General features: G+C 48.5%; 1 protein-coding gene across 1 annotated transcript in view; it reads left to right on the top strand.

Annotated features, from left to right (window-relative positions):
- LOC115082284 (sperm-associated antigen 8-like) overlaps positions 1-20,078 on the top strand; it is a 105,343-nt gene that overhangs the window by 84,207 nt on the left and 1,058 nt on the right. Inside the window, exon 5 of the mRNA XM_029586517.1 lies at positions 5,160-5,222. Coding sequence (XP_029442377.1) covers positions 5,160-5,222 — 63 coding nt within the window. The remainder of the gene's footprint in view (positions 1-5,159; positions 5,223-20,078) is intronic.

Here is a 20,078-nt window from a genome sequence, read left to right as displayed (position 1 = left end):
CACCCAGAACACGCCCCTGGTCCGCCCCTTCAAAGAGGCCCAGCACTTATTCATGTACCGGCCTTTACATATGTGGCTGGGCCTCTTAAAAAATTTGCTCGGTGCGCACAAGATCCAGCCACGTGTGTAAAGGCTGGAATGTGCGCACGTAGGGCTTTTAAAATCTGGCTGAAAATGTTTAATTGAATATAAGATAAAGAATCTCCTGCTACGATTCCCCACCCCCCTCCCCTGCAGCATTCCCTATACGTAGTAACAAGTACCCTCCCTTGGACATTCTAGACACAACCTCAGCAATAGAAATTGAAACTGTACTAAAAAAGCTCAAACCCTCCTCACACCCCTACGACACATTACCCTCCAAAGCCCTACTAGACATCCCAAACATAATCGCCAAGCCCTTAGCACAGGGGTCGGGAACCTTTTTGGCTGAGAGAGCCATGAACGCCACATATTTTAAAATGTAATTCTGTGAGAGCCATACAAGACCTACCAAATTAATTTACTACAACCCCCTACTCTCCTGATGCCCCCCCCAAGACCTGCCAAATTAATTTACTACAACCCCCCACCCTCCTGACACCCCCCCCCCAAGACCTGCCAAAAGTCTCTGGTGGTCCAGCGGGGGTCCAGGGCTCGCAGACAAATCTTTAATAAAAAAGTAAAAATCTAACAAAAACGCCCACCCTCCTGACACCCCCCAAGATCTCCAAAATTAATTTACTACAATCCCCCACCCTCCTGACCCCCCCAAGACCTGCCAAATTAATTTACTACAACCCCCCACCCTCCTGACCCCCCCCCCCCCCAAGACCTGCCAAAAGTCCCTGGTGGTCCAGCGGGGGTCCAGGGCTCGCATACAAATCTTTAATAAAAAAGTAAAAATCTAATAAAACCCTCCACCCTCCTGACGCCCCCCAAGACCTCCAAAATTAATTTACTACAACCCCCCACCCCAAGACCTGCCAAAAGTCCCTGGTGGTCCAGCGGGGGTCCAGGAGTGGTCCGGGAGCGATCTCCTGGACTTGGGCTGTCGGCTGCCAGTAGTCAAAATGGCGCCGACGGCTCTTTGCTCTATGTCACTGGGGTCGATCAATGGCAGCGGTAGCCCCTGTGACATAGTGAGGGCAAAGGGCCGTCGACGTCATTTTGATTACTGGCAGCCGACAGCCCTTTGCCCTTACTATGTCACAGGGGCTACCGCCGCCATTAGTCGACTCCAGTGACATAGTGAGGGCAAAGGGCTGTCGGCGCCATTTTCACTACTGGCAGCTGACAGCCCAAGTCCAGGAGATCGCTCCCGGACCACTCCTGGACCCCCGCTGGACCTCCAGGGGCTTTTGGCAGGTCTTGGGGGGTGGGGGTTTTTGTTAAGATTTTTACTTTTTTATTAAAGATTTGTCTGCGAGCCAGATGCAGCCATCAAAAGAGCCACATCTGGCTCGCGAGCCATAGGTTCCCTACCCCTGCCTTAGCACAAATAATCAATTGTTCGCTCACCTCCGGGATAGTTTCCGACGCACGAAAACCCGCTATGGTAAAACCCATCCTAAAAAAACCCAACCTCGACACCTCAGACCTAGCCAACAACCGTCCCATTTCCAACCTCCCATTCCTGGCAAAAGTCAGGGAAAAAATAGTCAATGCCCAACTCTCAGACTACCTTGAAACACATGATACACTTGCTAACAGCCAATTCGGATTCCGGAAATTCCTTAACACTGAAACCCTCCAGCTCTCCCTTACGGACACCATACTAAAAGGAATTGACCAAGGTCACTCCTACATCTTGGCATTACTTGACATCTCAGCAGCCTTTGACACCATCAACCATGACATCCTAATCAGTCGCCTCTCCGAAATCGGTGTCACTGGTGCAACCCTCCGCTGGTTCACCTCTTACCTTAAGAATAGGCGCTATGTGGTCAAAATCGGAAACTCCGAATCATCACCCACCCAACTCACCCAAGGGGTTCCCCAAGGTTCTTCCCTCTCATCCACATTGTTTAACATCTACCTCCTCCCTCTCTGCCAGCTTCTTACAGACCTAGGCCTTCCTCACTTCCTATATGCGGACGATGTCCAAATTCTCATCTTCATCCAAGAATCGTTACCCAAAGCCATCAAAACATGGGAGAACTGCCTTAGTGCAATAGACCACCTACTCACCAACCTTCACCTCGCTCTGAACACAATTGTAGCAATAGCAATGAAGACACCTCAGACAGTATTCATGGTGAAGCATGCTCCCGGCTTCTGGGAAGCCTCTCCTTTTATTGTAAATGATTTCATCGCATAGCATAGGATACATACGTCACACAGTGTTTTTCCACCATAAATGTTTGTGCTGACCTTTTACTAAGTAGGCGCAAGTGGGCAGTAGGTGCAAGCGGTCAGTCTGCAGGCAGGGAGGGGGGAGGTCATTAGCTGGTCGTGAGGCAATTGTACTGAGCTATCTAGGTGTGAAAGGCAAGTAGGCCATGAGCTGTTCTGGGGGTTGCAAAAGCTTGCACTAGATATGTTTACTGCAGACTGATTTCCTGTGTAGCCAGTGGCAGATGAAGGCTGTTACTTGCTAAAGCTTGCTGCGGTCGGAACGTGACATTTCCTATGCACTAAGCGTAGGCCCAAGGAAAAGACAGTTAGACGTGGCGATAGATTTTAGCTTCTGACGTGGCCTGCCAACTGCCAGAAAGCCAAACTCCTAACCCCCACACACAATGAAAACAGAGCTCATCCTTATCTCGCAACAAAACTCCTCCAAGCTCATGACACACAATAACCAACACATTAACACCATCCCATTCCAACCACACGCACGTAGCCTGGGAGTCACCATCGAAAACCAACTCAACTATAAAAAATTCATTAGCACCACAATAAAGGAATCATTCTTCAAGCTTCACATCCTTAAGAAAATTAAACCCCTCCACTTCAACGACTTCCGCACCGTACTACAGGCTATTATCCTGACAAAAATTGACTATTGCAATTCTATCCTCCTAGGCCTCCCCGCCTCCTACATCAAACCCCTGCAAATACTCCAAAACACTACAGCCAGAATACCAACCAAAACGAACACATCACACCAATCCTTAAGGAGTTACACTGGCTCCCAGTTGTATACCGCATCCTCTACAAAAACTTATCCATTATACATAAATCCATCCACAACAGTAACATTAAATGGACCAACAACAAAATTCGCCTACATGCCTCCAAGCACCCCTCCAGATCAGTATACAAAGGCACTCTTCACATCCCCCACACAAGACCTATCGATTAACATCCACTAAACTGCGAGCATTCTCTATAGCAGGTCCCACTCACTGGAACACTATGCCACCAGACATTTGACTAGAAATAAGCACTCAACAATTCAAAAAGAAGCTGAAAACCTGGCTTTTCAAACAAGCCTTCCCGGAATAACTAGATTACCCCACCACCCCTGCCAATGCTCTCCTCCACCCCTCCCCCCCCCCCTTGCCAGTACCTTTAGCTGCTCATCGTTCGTGTATAGTCTTCCCGCAAAGATATATCTATTTATGTATTAACTTATATTTATTATCCGCAACTCCATGTTATTTTATTAGCCATGTTATATATTATCCGCAACTCCATGTTTTACTTATTATCAGCAATTCCATGTTAATTGCTTATATTTATTATCTACTTGATCTTTCCAAAGCTTGTTATAATACCTCTGTATACTCTCCAAGTTTCGCCTATCTCCCTGTTTTATTGTATTTCCCTGCTGTTATAAGTTACATGTAAACCGATATAATGTCTCGACGAATACCGGTATATAAAAACCCCAAACAAATAAATAAATAAAATAAATATACAGAGTCAGATAAGCTCTGCAGTGGACAAAGTGTGGCGGTCTCCTGTTCAAAATGACAATGGGAGCTGCATTTTAAACAAGAGGTGGTATCACAGCCTACTTTGCAGGGGAAGGAGAGGAGGTATGGTGACTAGGCAGGGGTGTACCTTGAAGAGGCCAGGTGATCTGAAGCAGCCAGCATACTCCATAGGTTGAAGCCTTGGGTGCAGGCAGCTGCCAGGACTTTCCAGACAGAAGCAGGAGCCAGGAAGAACCCAAAGACCAGGACTGGAACATGAACCAGGAAACACAGGATCAGGGCCAGGCAATAGAATCTCACTGGTGAGATCAGAAAAGAATCCAACGCAGCTCTTACTCCACTCCTCTCACTCTAAATCTCAGTCATTGACTGTATGAAAAAATATTTATAAATGGAAAATTGTAGTTTCATGCATTGACATCATAAGTGCCATCCAGGTTACCATGGCTTGTCTTAATCATTAACTACCAGTTAATTTTTCCAAAATCCTGTGTTATATTTTTTTGGGAATTTTTCTTACAGTGCATATTAAAATCGCCATCTTAAATGCTATCCCACTCAAATTTGTAAATCCCAATGTGGCACGATTCAAAACTTAGTATTTCATCAGGGGATACTCATTGCTATTCTTAGGTGGGTGAATCTCACTCCAATATTTTCAGTGGCTGCCTCTGCCCTAACTTTGTTCAACCTCAGAGCTACGGCAGAGGCAGCCACTGAGCAGGATATGAACAGTAGAACATCTGTTTTATGGTGATTCAGCGGGAGAGAGCTGGCTGACATCCAGTATAAGTGATGGAAAGGAGACAGAGATCTGGATATTATTCACAGATGGAGCACAGAGTCAGGAGGAGAATCATGAACAAGTAAAGTACATGGAGGAACAAAATGAGATCAGATCAATATATGAAAATATTGTCTTTGCCACAAAACTATGAAAGTAAAGAATCAGTCTAGATTTGGCACTGCTGCTGCTTTCTTTTGGTTCTCCTGACTCTACAGGGATCAGAGCACATAGAAAAGGTAACTATGGTTAAGTGTATAACATGAGAGGACAAAATGAGTCAAGTGAGCTGGAGCACGAAAGAGGAACTGAATGACAGATGAAAATGCAGGAACTGAGAGATGGTAACTGAGATGGTACAGTAACAATGGAGTTGAATGTGTGTGTAGGCAGGAGGGGGAAAGGGTATGAAATCTCTTTTTATACTCCTCAAACAATAAGCTTCCTTACAAAATATTTATTTATTTATTGGTTTTATATACCCTCATTCAGTATTCTGTCCTTTGTCTCAGGAACATGATTACCTCAAAGAGCAGCCCACGACCTTCTGGACAGAGAATGTGCACAAAGTGACAGTAAGTACATGTCTCAGGCACAGTCCTGCAGGATGCCAAGGTGTGGTGCTGTTGATGGAGTCAGGGAATGGGGCTGTGTAATACTTGGATTTGGGTCCCGATTCAGTAAGGCTTTTCTCCAACTCAGTGGTGAAAAAAGCTTAGAGTCCATATTCGGTCACAGGCCAGATTGCAAAGTTAGCTGAACAAAGTAATCCAGGTAACTTTGCTATTTCACTATTGAATATAGCCGGCTATCTTAAAGTTAGCCAAATAACTTTATTTGGTTAATTATAGGACAGCTGTACGCATGACCACTCGAAGGGGGAGATTTATCAAGCCACAATGTTTTTATTGCAGGAGGGGTGAAATATCGTGGGGTGGGGGAGGTGGCATCACTGTGAAATTTAGCCCATCCCTTACAAAATGTTGCCATGCAATTTTTTATCACAAGACAAGCAAGTGACAAAATATTGCATGTCAAAACGAGTCCTACTCTCATGATGACAGCCCCAAGAAATACTCCTCCCTTGCAATAATTCCCCTCAGTAGCAGCCCCCTCCCAGTCAAAATCTGTGAAAATCCAAGGGGTCTGATGGTCCACCAAGCCTCTCCACTCGTTGATTTATAGTGGGGGCCTGGAGTGCTTCCTAGCACTGGACCCTTTTAACATTATTTTCCAAAATGGCACTGTCCAGCCTTTGTCCCTACCACATGGTACAGCAAAGGAAGTTGGCACCATTTTTGAAAATGGTGTTGCTTGGGCCCAGAGGTACGGGGTGTTCTGGGCCCTCACTATAGATCAACAAGCTTTTTAGGGGGTAGTGAGATCTGGAAATGGGGGAATCAGGTTGCCCTCTCCCCAGACCACCAGGGTCTTTTTTTCTGGATGGGAAAATGGGGGAAGAGCTTGGATCGATCACTAGATCCCAGGGATTTTTATAGATTTTGACAGGGGGGAGGGGTGGGGGCTGCTGCTGGGGGGGGGTATTGCAAAGGAAGAGGTATTGTTTGGGGCAAGGGGGTGGTGTTAAGACAAAGGGGAGGGGTTTGGGAAGGGAGGTGTGGTGTGGTGTGGTGTTCTATCTCACAACCTTTTTACTATTTTTGGGATTGCCACTGCCTCAGGAGGACAGGCAGGAGGTCTCTTCTCTGGTTTGGGGCTGCTTGGTCCTTTAAATTTTACCATGGGACCATCGGAGATCCACACTAGTGTCCTGATACTCCCTTGGTAAAATAATTATATCTCCCTCAAACGCAATAAAATAACGGGACTGATTTTTTTCCTGTCAGCCACGTTATTTTATTTGCATAGAATTAAGATATGCATAAACTGCTTTGCATGGATTTGCACAATTTATATATGCAAATGCATGCAAAGCAGCTCATTGTAATAGGGATGGGTTTCAGGCCCTAACATCGGTCAATATTTTTTTACTATTTCTTGTTATATTTTGTTATTATTTCTTGTTATTTGCAGTACATCACTTATTGTTTGCATTATATCTTTTGCTCTGTTTCCGGCTTCTCCCGGTTCACTGCTCCCCCCCCCCCCCCCCCGTTCCCGTTTTATGTACTTTCCACCTTTCAGTTCGGATGTAAACCGGTATGATGTTGCACACTAATGTCGGTATATAAAAGTGTTAAATAAAATAAATAAATGTTAAACGCTGTTCCCTGTACATACCCACCCAGATCAGTCCAGACTCCTGGGTTTATGCATCCGTGCCAGCAGATGGAGACACAGAAAGTTTTACTGACACTGCCTCATAAGCCTGTCTCCAGTAGATGGCAGACTGTGATATGTGTTCTTCCCTTTTTTTTTTCTAGGACTGTGTTCTTTTGAGCCTTCCGGGGGTTTCTTTTTTGGCCTGATAGGTCCTACCCCATCCGGTTGAGGTGGACGGGTCGGGGGTTGTCACCCTTTTGTATGCCTGTCTGTGTGCCCAGAGGGTGTACATCTGGTTGTCCATATCCCTCCCCTCACGAGGCTGTTCTGGTGGTTGCAGGCTCACTGGGGTTTTTTTTTTAATTTCTTGCCCTCTGGTTCTGTGACCGCCTGTCTTTTTTTATTGCAGGTTTAGGTCTCAGTTCCTTTGTTTGTGGTAAAATTTTTGTTTAAAAAAAAAAAAAAAAAAAAAGCAGGACAGGTTTAATCACAGGCAGCAGCTCAGCAGGTGACTTCCTCCTCCTGTGCCATTAAGGTCGGCCCAATTTGGGGGGGTCTGTTGGTGTTTGTTTTTGCTTTTTTTTCGGTGGTCAGTTGCCTGTAATCTGTTTCCCCTTCCCCTCATGGCGCGTGGTACAGCGTGTAGGGCCTGCAGCTCGGCAAGATCATGGCTCAATCGAGCCGGTCTCTGTGCAGTGTGTATGGAGGGCGGGGAGGGCTTGTCAGGGGCTCCTTCACCTGCGAAGCAGCATTGCAGCTCCGGGGATTGCAGTGCTATTTTAGGTCGGGGCCCTGTCCTAGTTGCTGCTGCTTCCTCCGGTGGTGCAGGAACGGTGGCCATCTTAGATTTCGCGGCGGCTGTTCCCACACCATCGGGGGCAGTGGGGGAGGGTCCTCCAAGTTTGTCTCCAGCCTGGTCCGACTTAATTTTCGATTGGGAGGGGCCAGGGGAGAAGGAAGCTGCCATAGTGCTTGTTCCTCCTGCTACTTCCCCTGAGGGGTCTGGGGCAGGGAGAGTATTCTCTCTAGAATTCATTCTTCTAATGCCTTTTTGGTGGGTCAGCAGCCCTCTAGGGCAGTCCTGTGGCCAGGTCTGTTCAGGCACACCCCGGGGGAACTGCCAGGGGGGCCTCATTGCCGGGGGATGGTTCTGGTCCAGCCTCGATAAAGCCCTCATCGTCCCAGAGATGGCTCTGCAGATTCAAATACGGCTCCTAGTTTATCTGGGGAGGTGCCTGATCAGGACTTGCCGACGCGTACAGGTGAGCTGATGACCGGAGAAACAGGTCTTGGGGACAACTCGGGGTGCCTTACTCCAGGGGCAGAGGACCCGAAGGAGGTCCGTTTATTTAAAAGGGAGGAACTAGAGGTCTTACTCCTGCTGGCCTTTCAAGTGCTGGGGGTTAAGATGCCCCAGGGCGATGCAGACTTATAGGGTGAGGACCTGTCCTAGATGGGGGTGAGGAGTCCCCCAGTTTCTTTCCCATTCCATAAGTCGGTTCGCAAGTTGGCTACTGCGGAATGGGGTACGCCTGATGCTGGTCTGAAGGTCCCTCGTACCATGGGAAAGCTTTATTCCCTTCTGGAGGAGGATTTGGAATCTTTTGCGCTTCCTAAGATTGATGCGGCGGTGTCTATGGTTACTAAGAGGACAACTATTCCGGTGGTCGGTTCTGTGGCCTTGAAGGATATGCAAGATCGCAAATTAGAGGTGCACCTCAAGTGGGTTTTTGAGGTCTCGGCTTTAGGTTTACATGCGGCGATTTGTTCCAGCTTTATGCAGCGTGCGTGCCTCCGCTGGGTGCAGCAGCTGCAGGATCACCTTCCCAAGGCTGGAGAGCAGGCAGACAGTGCTGAGCGCATCAAAGTGGCAGTTGCTTTCGGAGCAGATGCTCTTTACGATTTGGAATGTACCTCTTCTAGAGCTATGACTTCAGCTGTGGCGGCCAGAAGACTACTCTGGCTGCGTAACTGGACAGTAGATGTCTCCTCTAAGGTGCAGTTAGGTTCCTTGCCTTTCAAAGGTCGCCTATTGTTTGGTGAAGACCTTGAGCAACTGATTCAATCTGTCAGAGATAACAAGCCGCTCCGTTTACCTTCAGATAGGCCTAAAGCCAAAAGATTTTTTCAGGCTAGGCCTCGGTTTCGGTTGGACAGGCGATCAAGACCAGTAAGACCTACCCTTGGTTCTCAGAGACAGTTTTATTCTCGCGGTCAGTCTTGGGGGCAGTCCTTTCGAGGAGCCACAGGAGGCTCAGCTGCCGGTGGCAGGTCCTCACAAAGAGGTGAGGCTGGCCCACTCCGTCATTCCTATTATAGGAGGTTGCTTGACGCAATTTTATACGAGTGGGCTAAAATTACACAGGACCAGTGGGTTCTCAGTGTGATAAGAAATGGCTACGTGTTAGATTTTGCTTGGCCCATTCGCAATCTTTTTCCAATTTCCCTCTGCGGTCCAGTGAGCAAGCAGTTGGCAGTGCGAGAGACCCTAGCGCGTCTCCAGAGCTTGGGAGTGGTGATTCCTGTCCCCACCACGGAACTTTGCACGGGTTGCTACTCCATCTATTTTGTAGTCCCAAAGAAGGAGGGCACATTTCGGCCCATCCTCAATTTGAAGAAGGTGAATGTGGCCCTCAAAGTTCCCCTCTTCCGGATGGAGACCTTGCGTTCAGTGATAGCAGCTGTTCGCAAGGGGGATTTGCTGGCATCCTTGGATCTCACGGAGGCCTATCTGCATATTCCAATACACCTGGACTCCCAGCGCTTTCTCCGCTTTATGGTGCTGGGCCAGCATTTTCAATTTCGGGCTCTTCCTTTCGGACTAGCCACAGCCCCTCGCATCTTCACCAAGGTGATGGTGGTGGTAGTGGCGGTGCTTCAGAAGGAGGAGGTCTTGATGCATCCATATCTGGATGATTGGCTTATCCAGGCAAAATTGGAAACTCTCCGTCTTCAGTGGGTCAGCAGCGTTCTCAAGGTTCTTCAGTCTCGGCTGGGTCGTAAACCTGGCAAAGAGTAATTTGTTTCCAACTCAGTCCTTGGAATACCTGGTTCGACACTTGGCTCAGCAGGGTTTATCTTTCAGAAGACTGAGTGCCCAATTTGCAGGATCAGATCCGCCAGTTGTTGAACCCGCGAGTTCCCAAGGTGTGGGATTATTTACAGGTTCTAGGTTCCATGACTTCAACCTTGGAATTGGTTCTGTGGACGTTTTTCCATATGAGACCGTTGCAGAGGACGCTTTTGGCTTGGTGGAAACCGATCTCTGAGGAATTTCACTTGCTGTTGCCCCTTGAGGGTGTAGCCAGAGACAGTCTAGCTTGGTGGCACCACTTTCCCAATCTCCTTCGCAGGGTGGATCTTGAGGTCCCAGACTGGGTGATAGTTACTACAGATGCCAGTCTAACTGGCTGGGGAGCCGTTTGTCAGCTTTGGTCGGTCCAGGGTCTCTGGTCTGCAAGAGAATCTGCGTGGTCTATCAACCGTTTGGAGACCAGGGCGTCCATCTAGCCTTGAGGGAGTTCTTGCCGGTAGTGAAAGGGCGGTCGATGAGGATTCTTTCCAACAATGCGACAACAGTGGCATATATCAATCGGCAGGGTGGCACCAAGAGTAAGGCAGTAGCGAGTCTTAATGCATTGGGCGGAATCCCACCTCGAGGGGATTGCTGCATCTCACATAGCCGGAGTCGAAAACATTCAAGCGGATTTCCTAAGTTGGACTCAGATCCAGGCGAGTGGGAATTGTCGGACGCGGTGATGCGGCTCATCAGGCGACGTTGGGGTCCCTTCATATGGATTTAATGGCGACGCCAAAGCTTTTCACTTCTTCAGTCGACATCGACAGCATGAGGCTGAGGGCATTGATGCTCTGATTCTATCTTGGCCTCAGGGGGTTCTACTTTATGTGTTCCCTCCTTGGCCGTTAGTGGGCAAGGTGTTCTGTCGCATAGAAAAACATTGCGGAGAAGTGATATTGGTCGCTCTGGAGTGGCCGCGGCATCCGTGGTTCGCGGATCTCATCAACCTGGCGGTGGACGGTCTGATTCGTTTCGGTCATCTGCCAGGCCTACTTCGTCAGGGTGCAATATTTTCAGACCAGGCCGATCACTTTTGTCTAGCTGAGAGGAGGAAGTTGAGGTGTAGAGGTTATCTGGAATTGGTTGTGACCACTTTATTGCAAGCCAGGAGGAAGTCCAATAATCTGGCTTACATGTGCGTATGGAAGGTGTTCGAGACTTGGTGTGCTACTCATAGAATCCGTGCCCTCCAGTCCTCCATTCACGATATTTTGTCTTTTCTGCAAGATGGTTTTCCAAAGGTTTGTCTCCCAGCTTCTTTAGAGTTCAACTGGCGGCCTTAGGCTATCTCTGTGGTAAGATCGGGGACTCCACTATTTCGGCGCATCTGGATGTTATCAGGTTCCTCAGGGGAACAAGAAATTTGTGACCTCCGGTCAGGAGAGTTTGTCCCTGCTGGAACCTTAATCTGGTTCTCAGAGGTTTGCGTACGGTGCCTTTTGAGCCTCTCCGAAGAGTGACGCTGAAGGACTTGACTCTTAATGTAGATTTTTTAGTAGTGATATTTTCTGCTAGGTGGATTTCGGAGTTACAAGCGTTGTCCTGTCAGGATCCCTTCCTTCAGATATCAGTCGGGGGTTTCTTTGAGGACAGTGACTTCTTTTTTACCTAAAGTGGTTTCTGCTTTTCATGTGAACTAGACAATTGAGCTTCCAGCTTTTCCATCCATCGATGTCTCCTTTCTCCTTTCAAACGGTTAGAAGTTCGTCAAGCTCTATTGTGCTATCTTGAGAAGACGAATGATTATCCCAGGACAAGCAGGATGCTAGTCCTCACATATGGGTGACATCATTGATGGAGCCGTATTGTGGGAAAACTCTGTCAAAGTTTCTAGAAACTTTTGACTGGCCCTGTGAGGCCACTGAGCATGCCCAGCATGCCATGATATTCTGTGCCACAAGGGTCTCTCTTCAGTCTTCGTTTTTCCGTGCTGCTGTAGGCATCGCGGAGCAGGAGCCTTGTGAGTTTTTTCTCACAGTGTTTTGCTGACAAAAGTCACTTTTTCTTATATATATATTCTCCCACACGGGATCTCTCAGGTTTCCACAGGCTGGTGAGTAATCGTTGTCTCGTTTTTCTCTCATGAGAAAAATTTTTTTCTCTCACACTTTCTCTTCATTTCATCGACGGCTGTTGACATTAAAATGGCTACAGGATTTTAAAAATGTCCCATCTGTAATCGGACAGTGACCATTACAGACCCACTTTAAATATTTTGAGCAGAATTTCCCTAGAAATTCACTGAAAGAGTGTCCCTTCCACTCGCTCTCCCTACTGCCCTGGCCACTTTGCCCTCTCAGGCCCCAACTCCTCCACCTGCCAGTATCTCTCCCATCCACCTCTAGCCTCAACCCCTTCCATTCTATCACCAGTCCCAGAGTTTGACCCCCATTCTCAGTACTGCCCCTCACACAGGCTCCCTCTGTCCCTCCCTCTCTCACACACATGCTCCCGCTCTCTAGTACACATACACTGTCATACAGGCTCCCTCACTCTCTTGCACACACATATCCACTCCTACAGGGTCCTCTCTCTTGCATCCACACCCACACAAGCTTCCTTTTTCTCTCACACAGGCTACCAATATCTCTCTCACGCACCCCTTCACACAGGCTATGTCTCACATATACCACAATCCCTTCACACAGGCTAGCACCCTCACATACACATGATCCCTTTCTCATACACACGAGCTCCCAATCTCTCTCTCTCTCTCTCACACACCCACACCCACACACACACCCACACACACACACACACACACACCCACACACACACACAAAGAACATAAGAAAATGCCATACTGGGTCAGACCAAGGGTCCATCAAGCCCAGCATCCTGTTTCCAACAGTGGCCAATCCAGGCCATAAGAACCTGGCAAGTACCCAAAAACTAAGTCTATTCCATGTTACCATTGCAAATGGCAGTGGCTATTCTCTAAGTGAACTTAATAGCAGGTAATGGACTTCTCCTCCAATCTTCTCCTTCACAATCTCCTCATATAGGCTCCCTCTCTCTGAAACCCACACTGAAGCAACCCCCACTCTCTTACCTCCCATGCTTTCTCTCACCCTCCCCTCTCTTACACTCCTCTCCCTGCTCTCACCCTCTCCTCCCCCACACCCCCTCCCCTCTCTCACATCCCTCTCCTCTCACACACACACACACACACACACAGATTCTCTCTCACTGGGGCCTTGATCTTCGCCGCGAGCAGAGCACACTCCATTCACGGCATACAGGGCCTTCCATCTTCGCCTCGAGTGGAGTACACTCCGTTCGCGGCACACGGGGGCCTTCCATTTTCGCCGCAAACGGCGCGCCCGGCCTTCATCTTCACCGGGAGCGCATGTCCTGTGGCACAAGCGGGCCTTTCTCTTCGCTCGCTCATTTCATGGCATGCTGGGGTCTCCCCTGCTATTTTCTGTGCAGAATTTGGCTATTCTGTGCAGAAAATGGCAATTCTGCGCAAGGGGGGGAATTCTGTGCAAATTCTGCACTCCGCAGTAGCACAGAATTCCCCCAGGACTAATGTGTGTATCTTTGCAGTTAGCTATGCTATTGAAAATGTATCCATTAATCTTTGTTGTTCTTTGCGTCAGCTACTGATGGAAAAGGCTGCACAGTCTGGGAGCTCTCTCTTTTCTCTCTGTCTGTCGGTGCCCATTCTAAGTGCTTCTCATACCTCATGTCTTCTTTCCTAACTGAATCTTGATTTCTCAGTAGATATGTTTCTCACAGGACAAGCAGGATGGTAGTCCTCAAATAATGGGTGACATCATCAGGATGGAGCCCAATCACGGAAAACTTCTGTCAAAGTTTCCAGAACTTTGACTGGCCCCTACTGGGCATGCCCAGCATGACACTAACCCTGCAGCCAGCAGGGGTCCCCCTTCAGTCTTCTTTTTTTCCACGCAGCAGTAGCCTCGCGGTAAAGGAGCTCTGAAGAGATTCCTGACAGGAATTTTCTTCACAGAATTACTAAAAGTTAAGTTGCCCACAGGGGTCCCTCTTCTACCTTTTATAAGTCCGCTGTTCTCTGGTAAGTTTTTACCAGTTTTCTGTCTATTACCGTCGAGTTTGGCCTTCGCGGCCTACTGGCCGTCGACCGTACCACGGCTAAAGTTTTTCCATAGCCATGGCGTCGGGGTTTTGTCAGTGCCCGGACTGTACCCGCACCATGTCTATCACAGACCCCCATAAAGTCTGTGTAATGTGTTTAGGATGCAAACACGATGTCTTGACCTGCACCAAATGTGCCCTAATGACCCCGAAGGGTCGCAATGCCAGAATGGAGAAGATGGAACTTCTCTTCCGTGCTCAAACCCCGACTCCGTCCATCGCATCGACGTCGTCAGAACCGGCACCGTCGACTTCACGCCAGCATCGACCACCGACCGGTGACCGACCGGCATCGATGATTACTTGGCCATCGACACCTTCTACTCCCCCTCAGGATCGAGGAGATCGAAGGGAGAAACATCGCCATCGACACCGTAAGACTCGGACCATCGAGGGAGCGAAATCATCGACCGAGCCGCTGTTAAAAAAACCCCGTCCAGGAAAGGCACTGACCATTCCTGCGACCAGGTCACCGAGGCAACCCTCACCCGATCGGGGATTGGGAGCCACGACTCCGCCTGTAATGGTGGTCCCTCCGGCTATGCCCCTACCTCCTTCTTCTGTTCCGGAGCCGGGGCTGCTTGCTCCAGGTCTCTGAGAAGAACTGGACCGGATGGTCCAGGATGCCTTCGACAAGGCGATACAACGTCTTCAGGTTCTTCTGGCACCGACACCGGCACTGACTGTGGAACCGTTCATCGACCCAATTCCAGCAGCGCTGGCACCGCTGCTTTCCAGGATGGAAGCCCTCATAGCCTCTTTTCCATCGATGGAGCCCAGGTCTCCGATGGCTCCGATGCCCTCCCCACTGACAGCATCTTTGGGAGGAGAAACACCGTTCCGCATTCCTCCTTCCGGAGTTATGCCTCAGCCATCGATGCCTGTACGTCCCTCGCCATCGATCTAACCATTGGTGCCAATATGTCCATCGGCGCCACCGAGTCATCCCTCAATGCCTATACCGGTGCCTTCGATGCCATCATCGTTGCCTCTGATAATTCCTCCGATTCCTTCAGAGCCTAGACCAGGACCTACAGGCATCCAACCAGCCTGTCCCCCTCTACTTCCTAGAGGAAAGGGTGTTGATCCTTATGATACCTGGGGAGATGATACCTCAACAGACACCGATGACTTACCTTCTCCACCTTCACCCACTGAGAGTAGAAAGTGTTCTCCTCCAGAGGACCTCTCATTTATAAATTTTGTGAAGGAAATGGCTGAATTGGTTCCTTTTCAATTGCAGATGGAACAGGATGATAGGCACCAGATGATGGAGTTGCTCCAATTCCTGGATATCCTCAAGGTAATAACCTCTATTTCCGTCCACCAGGTCCTTCTTGATCTTCTCAAGAAGAACTGGGAAAATCCAGGAACAATTGCTCCAGTACACAGAAAAGCTGATACTACTTACTTAGTGCAGTCATCCCCAGGATTTCAGAAGTCACAGCTTGACCACCAATCCGTCATGGTGGAGTCTGCTCAAAAGAGGGCAAAGAGGTCAAAACCTCACTCATCTACCCCTCCTGGTAAGGAACAAAAATTCCTGGACCACATTGGACACCGAGAATTCCAAGGAGCCATGCTCATCTCCCAAATTGCTGCCTATCAGCTTTATATGACCCAATATAACAGGGCCATATTTAAGCAGATACAGGATTTCTCAGACTCCCTGCCTTAGCAATTCCAAGTTCAACTACAAACCCTTGTAAGCAAAGGTTTTGAGGCAGGCAAGCATGAGATCAGAATATCTTATGACATCTTCAACACCTCTACCAGAGTGTCAGCAGTTGCTATTTCAGCGAGACGGTGGGCCTGGCTCAAGTTTTCTGACCTTCGCCCAGAAGTGCAAGACCGGTTGTCCAACCTGCCCTGTGTAGGAGATAATCTATTCGGCGAACAGATTCAATGGACGGTGGCTGAATTAAAAGATCATCATGAGACCCTAAAACAATCCATGAGACCCTAAAACAATAAGACCCTAAATCAATCCACACTTATTGTCTTTCAGCAACAATGTAGTGTCTATTTAACAGTGTCTATGCTGCTTCGGTTACAGTGTCTATAATGTAGTGTCTATATTGCTTCAGTTTTATATTTCCCAGTTGTTCTCTAAGTTGATCCCAGTTGTTTTATAATAGATTGTACCTTATTATAGATTACCCGTTCATTTTTTCAACATGTTCCTTGTAAATCGCCTCCCCGGCGATAGTTAACTCTGTTAAATGTGAACCGGAGTGATATGTATTGTATACAGGAACTTCCGGTATATAAAAGCTAAAAATAAATAAATAAATAAAACAGCTCTCTTCGATGCCTTCTGACTTCTCTTCAAAGCAGCCCTTTAGAAAGGACTCTAAGAAGTCATTCTACCGTCCACGAAAGTCCTACCCACCACCAGCCAGATCCCGTGCTACGAGACCTTATCAGAAACATCAGTCTCGCCAAACCCGAAAACAGAAACCACAAGCAGCTCCCCAGCCGGGGCCTACTTCAGGTTTTTGACTTCCACTTGGAGAGCAGCAGCCAGATTCCTCTTTGCACATACCAGTAGGAGGTTGACTGTGCCACTTTCTCAACATGTGGCATTCAGTCACAACCGACCAATGAGTATTGGCAATCATTGCTCAGGGTTACCATCTGAACTTTCTTGCCCTGCCATCGGACCTCCCACCTCTGCCGATGTGGAGAATGTCCGAACACTCCATTCTTCTGGATCAAGAGGTCTCCCTCCTTCTCCAGTCAAGAGCAATAGAACCCGTTCCACAGTCTCAGAAAGGCCTAGGGTTCTATTCCCGGTACTTCCTAATTCCCAAAAAATCGGGAGGAGTCTGTCCTATTCTAGACCTACGGGCCCTCAACAAGTACCTCCAGTGAGAAAAGTTCAAGATGGTCACCTTGGGCTCGCTTCTACCTCTTCTACAAAGAAGAGACTGGCTCTGCTCTCTAGACCTCCAGGACGCATACATCCACATTGCGATAAGTCCAGCTCATCACAAATTCCTGAGATTCCTAGTAGGCCTCAAGCACTATCAATACCGAGTGCTTCCATTCGGCCTAGCGTCTGCTCCACGAGTCTTTACAAAATGCCTCATAGACGTCGCAGCATTCCTCAGGAAACAAGGTGTTCACATCCACCCCTATCTGGACGTCTGGTTAATCAGGGCTCCCACTCAGCAAGCTGCTCTGTCATCAATCAATCTAAACTTACACACTCTAATTTCGCTAGGATTTCTTGTCAACTACGGCAAATCCTACTTAGTCCTATCTCAAACCTTGTCGTTCATTGGGGCAGACTAGGACACCTTACAGGCAAAGGCTTTCTTGCCTCAACAACGAACACTGACCATCGGGTCTCTTGCTCACCAACTGCAGTCTCAGCATGCTGCGACTGCACGCCAATTTCTCGTCCTCCTGGGACATATGGCGTCCTCAGTCCATGTCATACCAATGGCCCGCTTGGCCATGAGACTCATGCACTGGACTCTGAGGTCTCAATGGACTCAAGCTATTCAGCCTCTGTCGACCATTGTCCACGTCACCGACTCACTCTGTCTGTCCCCCTGGTGGAAAAATCAGAACAATCTCCTTCAGGGATTGCCCTTCCAGGTTCCGAATCCTCAAATCATTCTCACCACCGATGCTTCCAACCTCGGGTGGGGAGCCCATGTAGCCGATCTGCAAACCCAAGGCTCTTGGTCTCCAGAGGAAGCCAAACACCAGATAAATTTCCTGGAACTTCGAGCAATAAGATATGCTCTAAGAACTTTTCTGGATCACCTGTCAAATCAGGTCATCCTAATTCAGACGGACAACCAGGTGGCCATGTGGTACATCAACAAACAGGGAGGCACAGGATCCTTCCTTCTGTGTCAAGAAGCTGCCCAGATTTGGGCAGAAGCCCTCTCCTATTCGATGTACCTCAGGGCCACCTACTTGCCGGGAGTGGACAGTGTGCTGGCAGACCAGCTGAGTCACGTATTTCAACCACACGAGTGGTCTCTCAACCCCTCGGTAGTGAACTCCATCTTCCGACAATGGGGATATCCTCAGATAGACCTCTTTGCATCCCCTAGGAACCACAAAATTGACAACTACTGCTCCCTCATTCGCAGCAAACATTCTCAGCCCAGAGACGCATTCTCGCTCTCATGGGCAACCGGTCTGCTTTATGCATTCCCTCCACTTCCTCTTCTCTCGAAGACTCTTGTGAAGTTGCTTCAGGACAAGGGAACCATGATCCTGATAGCACCTCACTGGCCCCGCCAAGAGTGGTTTCCAATACTTCAGGATCTCTCCATCTGCAGGCACATTCCCTTGGGAAAGGACCCGCTCCTGATCACTCAAAATGACAGGAGCCTACGCCATCCCAATCTTCAAGCCTTGTCCCTGACGGCGTGGATGTTGAGAGGTTAATACTTCAACCACTTAACCTTTCAGATCCAGTTTCCTGTGTCTTGATTGCTTCGCAAAAGCCTTCCACAAGAAAATCTTACTCTTACAAGTGGAAAAGGTTCACGTCATAGTGCTCTTCTCAGTCCCTTGACCCCTTTTCCTGTCCAATCCTGAAGTTTCTGGACTATCTTTGGCATTTGTCAGAATCGGGTCTAAAGTCCACTTCCATCAGAATGCATGTCAGTGCGGTAGCCGCCTTCCACATGGGTATCGGGGATGTTCCTATATCAGTGCAACCCCTTGTAACATGCTTATTAAAAGGCTTGTTCCATATAAAGCCTCCCTTACGTCCTCCGGCTCCTTCTTGGGACCTTAATCTAATTCTCAGTCGGCTCATGAAACCGCCATTCGAGCCTCTTCACTCACATGGAAAGTGATTTTCCTTTTGGCAATCACTTCAGCGCGCAGTTAGTGAATTGCAGGCCCTAGTTACCTATCCGCCTTACACTAAACTTCTGCAGGACCGGGCGGTCCTCAGCACTCACCTGAAATTCTTACCTAAGGTAGTGTCGGATTTTCATCTAAATCAATCCATTATACTATTTACTTTTTTTCCTAGGTCCCATGCCAACCCAGGAGAACAGACTCTGCATACCCTTGACTGTAAACGGGCTCTAGCTTTTTACCTAGACTGTACAGCGGCCCACAGGGAAAGCACTCATTTGTTCATCTCTTTCCACCCTAACAAGTTGGGAAAGCCTGTGGGTAAGCAGACTCTCTCCTCCTGGTTGGTGGACTGCATATCCTTTTGCTATCAGCAAGCGGGCATTCCATTTCAAGACCGTGTTAAAGCATACTCTGTGAGGGCCATGGCGACTTCAGTAGCGCACCTACGATCGGTGCCGCTTCCTGACATTTGCAGGGCCTCAACCTGGAGTTCTCTCCATACCTTTGCAGCCCACTATTGCTTGGATAAAGCCGGAAGACAGGAGTCCATCTTCGGCCAGTCTGTCCTTCGTAACCTGTTTACAACATGACATACCAACACCCTTCCGCCTGCCCTGTGGGGTTCAGGATGCCCTCTCCCAAATTCCACCCCAGTTGTTGTGCCTATTGCACGCCTTTGGGTACATTTGGTGCAGGTTCGGACATCCTCAGCTCGATACTCACCCATATGTGAGGACTACCATCCTGCTTGTCCTGTGAGAAAGCAGATGTTACTTACCTGTAACAGGTATTCTCACAGGACAGCAGGATGTTAGTCCTCACAAAACCCGCCCACTGCCCCGTGGTGTTGGGTTCGTAACGTTTTATTACTTTATTTTTCGGCACTGCCTGTAGCTTTCAAATAAGACTGAAGGGGGACCCCTGCTGGCTGCAGGGTTAGTGCCATGCTGGGCATGCCCAGTAGGGGCCAGTCAAAGTTCTGGAAACTTTGACAGAAGTTTTTCGTGATTGGGCTCCATCCTGATGATGTCACCCATATGTGAGGACTAACATCCTGCTGTCCTGTGAGAACACCTGTTACAGGTAAGCAACATTTGCTATATGTTTGTACTTAAATATCCACCTGGTTATTTGGGAAAACCTATCAAGAACATGACTGACACAAGAT

Source organism: Rhinatrema bivittatum, unplaced genomic scaffold (genome assembly GCF_901001135.1).
Source record: "Rhinatrema bivittatum unplaced genomic scaffold, aRhiBiv1.1, whole genome shotgun sequence".
Classification (NCBI taxonomy): Eukaryota; Metazoa; Chordata; class Amphibia; order Gymnophiona; family Rhinatrematidae; genus Rhinatrema; species Rhinatrema bivittatum.
The sequence above is the reverse complement of the archived record's forward strand: the minus strand, read 5'-3'. Positions and strand labels throughout refer to the sequence as shown.